The sequence below is a fragment of the Kryptolebias marmoratus genome, unplaced genomic scaffold (genome assembly GCF_001649575.2).
Source record: "Kryptolebias marmoratus isolate JLee-2015 unplaced genomic scaffold, ASM164957v2 Scaffold130, whole genome shotgun sequence".
In the NCBI taxonomy this organism is placed as follows: domain Eukaryota; kingdom Metazoa; phylum Chordata; class Actinopteri; order Cyprinodontiformes; family Rivulidae; genus Kryptolebias; species Kryptolebias marmoratus.
The window spans coordinates 395-4,601 of record NW_023665864.1 but is presented as its reverse complement, the minus strand read 5'-3'; the positions used below and the strand labels follow the sequence as shown (position 1 = coordinate 4,601).

The following is a 4,207-nucleotide window of genomic DNA, read 5'->3' as shown; positions in this document are numbered from 1 at the left end:
AGGCTGCCGGACCCAGACCTGTCCTGATCCTGAGGCTGCAGGACCCAGACCGCTCAGATCCTGAGGCTGTAGGACCCAGACCGCTCAGATCCTGAGGCTGCAGGACCCAGACCTGTCAGACCTGCTCAAACCTGCTCAGACCCAGAAAGCCTGACTCAGCTGTTCCCTGTGGACCGTCCCTGAGTCCAGGATGCTGTGTGGAGACGTGGTGGCCATGTGGGACGTGGGCTTGAGTGACGGAGTCTACCGGGTTGAGTTTGCTCACGGCACCACCACAGGGAAACGAGTGGTGTACGTCAACGGGAAGGTGAGGACCGGTTTGTGGGAGTCTGACTGAGTCTCACGAGGACAGGGTTTGGTCCTGGGGAGACTGATCCTGATATATGATTGGCCCACTTTAACATGATGTTTACCAACATTTAGTTTCATTTAGTCAGAGTTGATGTGATTTATTCAGTTATTTCATTTTTAGGTTGTGTTAAAAACACAAATAATAACACAACACTTCTCTGTTGACTGGTGTCAGTCTGATACCCAGAGCCGGTGTCCTGACTGTGTCTTCCCAACAGGAAGTCCTCAGGAAGGACTGGATGTTTAAGCTGGTTGGGAAGGAGACCTTCACGCTGGGACGCTCCGACACCAAAGCCACCATCAGCATTGAGGCCGTCAGCGGCTTCGCCTACGAGTACGCGCTCCTCGTAGACGGGAAGAGTCTGCAGAAGTTCATCGACAACAGAGCTCAGACCACCAAGACCTGGGTGATCCCGGTGGACGGGATGGACTACAGGGTCGTCCTCGGTGAGTCCAGAGGTCAGAAGGTCCAGCTGGGTCCTGACAGGCCGTCTGACATCTGGAGTTTACCTGGATGAGGTAAACTGTTCTGGATCTGGACTAATAAAGTCTCTGTCCAACAGAAAAGGACACCATGGACGTCTGGTGCAATGGACAGAAAATGGACACAACGGTGAGAATCTATGGGTTCCAATTTAGCAGAAAATGTTTGGATTTATTGATTCCCTTATGTTCTTCTCGTTTGTCTCTTGGTTTCCTTCTGATGTTGTCCTGATTTTGTCCTGGTCTTCCGTCCTCAGGGGGAGTTTGTGGACGACGGCACAGAGACACACTTCATGCTGGGCGATCACAGCTGCTGCATCAAGGCCACCAGCAGTGGGAAGAAGAAGAGCGGCATTGTTCACAGTTTACTGCTGGACGGAGAGAAGGGACCGGCTCCAGTACAGTCGAGATCAGACCCGAGACCGGACCAGTGACCGGACCGGAGACCAGACTGGAGGCCGGACCAGTGACCGGACTGGAGACTGGACCGGATACCCGACCAGTGACTCGACCCAACTGGACCGGAGATCAGAACAGTGAACACCCCAGTGACCGGACCGGAGACCCCACCTGAGACTGGACCAGAGACCAGACCAGAGACGGGACCGGAGACCAGACCGTAGACCCGACCAGTGACCAGACCGGAGACCCGACCAGTGACCACACCGGTGACTGGACTAGAGACCCCACCTGAGACCGGACCAGAGACCTGACCAGTGACTGGACCCAACTGGACCGGAGACTGGACCAGAGACCGGACCAGTGACCAGACCAGAGACCAGACCAGAAACCAAATCAGAGACCAGACCGGAGACTGGACCAGAGACCAGACCTGAGACTAGACCGGAGCTCAGACCAGAGACTGGACCAGAGACTGGACCAGAGATCGGACCAGAGACTGGAGGGATCAGTTCTCACCTCTCAGACAGACTCAGGATCAGAGTTTTTGCTGCTCAGCTCTTAGATAACTTTAATCAGACTTTCAGTTCATTGATTTGATTTACAGGAAATAAAAATCTGACACGTGCATCTGTTTCTTCTCGGGTTGTGCTTTTATTTTGTAGGAGGTAGTGATCTGAAAAAAATCTGAAAAATCTTTTGTTTTTAATGTCAGAGGGAATATTTTCCTCCACAGCAGCTGTGAAGCAGAAAACAACAAACCCATCACGAAAACGAAATACTAGGTTTTCAAAATAAGAGCCCAAAACTATACCTAATGGTCAAACGTCTCACATCACATGTAAATTCGACTTTAAGAGCTCAAATTACATTTTTACTTTGACTAACTAGTTGAGAGGATTTTTATCTACATTTTAAATAATAACAGAAACAAAAGTAGAAACTGTTGTTTTTGTCACTTTATTTTAAACATTGGTAATAAAAGTATTTATTTTTATTTCTGCTGGCTTCAGATTTTGACCTGTTTGCTCCGACAAACCACAACCTTCAGGATTCAGTTTGGACTCAACAAACCAAGTTGGTGTGATAACATCATTACGACAACCTTCAGCCTAAATGTTGTCACATTTAGTGATGGAAACAAGAATAAATGTAAAACATTCAGACGTTTGTCCCTAAATGACTCCATTAGAAGCTGTCTTTAAACATATTGGACACTCAGTCAAAGACTCGTCCAACCAGCTGGAATTATTTTTTATTGTTTTACCTTTTCAGATGCTTTGTCTACATAACAAATAGATTCATTAAATCTTAGTTTTCTTCTGGTGATTATTTATAATAATATTCTAGGTTTTTCAAACAACTTAATTCTCTTAAAATGTAGATTCTTCTGTCCCAACCACCTGTGGTGCAAAAAGATTAAATGAAATAAATTGTATATTTAGATGAATTTCAGGTCAACCTTCACACGGTTGTTTTCCAACAACTTCAGCTACTTTCATCAAAACGTTCAGCTGGGACTTTTTGAACTGTTTGTTTTCTTCATGGACAAACCGAACAGAGACCATGTGCTTTTATTGTGAAACCCCGGACCGGAACTCCTTATTTGGTGGTGTGTAATCTGACCCTCCGGAGGAAATCCCGGCAGGAATCTTGTGGCTGCGGTCTGCCCGGGACGGACCTCACGGCGCTGGGGGACGGGGATCACAGGTTCAGGTCCAGTTGTCGGGACATGCCTGTCAAAGACGAACCGGTTTGACGGAACCGGATGAACCCGCTGGCTCCCGCCGCTCACGTTTCAATCAGAACCGAACCGAGGAGGTTACCTCTGGACGCCGCGGAGACAAAACGAGACAGGGACCGGAGCAGGGAACCGAACTAACCAAGCACCAAGTGGTTCCCGAGCCGCTGGTTCCCTTCCGTTCTCAGGCCCGCTTCAGTGTCCGGTCCGGAGATTCAGTCCCGCTCCCTCCCCTGGTGTGAGGCGGACTTGGACGCCTGGAAGTCGGTGATTTTTCCCTGTTTTCCCGGTGTGTGGAGGCTACAGCTAGTTAGCTTTAGCCTGCTAACAACAAGGCCGTTCCGTCCTCCTCCTCCGGTCAGTTATGAGTCAAAGTGCCGTAAAAAGCCTCCTTTAATCCGGAAGAGTCTCTTTAATCCCACCGGGGCTGGGAGGATATGGGGGAGCGGAACCTCGCCGCCTGCCGCACATCTGTCACCGCAGCGGAGCTGAGGAGCGGGCCGCCCCGGGGAGCAGCTGCCTTCCCCGGACAGTAGCACCCATCTGGCCGCCGGAGGGACCGCCCGGATTAGACTCTCCAGGGATGTAGAAAGTGTCCTGGATTATAAAACAAGTGCCCCACGCAGAGTAAAGTACGCCGCCGATGAGGATCCAGGAGCCGTGAACCGGGTCTTCCTGGAGCTTCCACTGTCCCGATCCACCACAGACCTCCAGCCCGGACTGCCTGCTTCTGTCTGCCGGGATGAACTACCAGCAGCATCAGGCCAACTCGGCTGCCATCCGCTCCGAGATCCAAAGGTTCGAGTCCGTCCACCCGAACATTTACTCCATCTACGAGCTGCTGGAACGGGTCGACGAGCCGCTGCTGCAGAACCAGATCCGGGAGCACGTCATCGCGATAGAAGGTAAGACCCGCAGAGAGTCCGGCACTGTCCCAGGACCACCATGGTCCCAGGACTGTCCCAGGACCACCACAGTTCCAGGACAGTCCAAGGATCACCATGGTCCCAGGAATGTCCCAGGACTACCATAGTCTCAGGACGGTCCTAGAACAGCCCTGGGATCTCCATGGTCCCAGAACTGTCTTAGAACAGTTCCAGGACCACCATGTTACCAGGACGGTCCCAGAACATGCTGCACATTCCTGCAGAATGGAGGTGGTTCTGCTGTGTCCTGTGCTGGTGTTAGAGGAACTTGGAACTTTGGAGCAGAACTTTATTTTTTATTGAACTT

At 50.8% G+C, this 4,207-nt stretch overlaps 1 protein-coding gene across 1 annotated transcript; it reads left to right on the top strand.

Moving 5' to 3' along the window:
* The first annotated feature begins 6 nt into the window (after positions 1-6).
* LOC108228879 (fas apoptotic inhibitory molecule 1) lies at positions 7-1,906 on the top strand. The gene is made up of 4 exons (XM_017404507.3): positions 7-307; positions 570-798; positions 915-964; positions 1,092-1,906. Exons 1-4 carry the CDS (start codon positions 191-193, stop codon positions 1,266-1,268), a joined length of 573 nt encoding a protein of 190 aa, XP_017259996.1. The 5' UTR covers positions 7-190; the 3' UTR covers positions 1,269-1,906.
* The last annotated feature ends 2,301 nt before the right edge of the window (positions 1,907-4,207 follow it).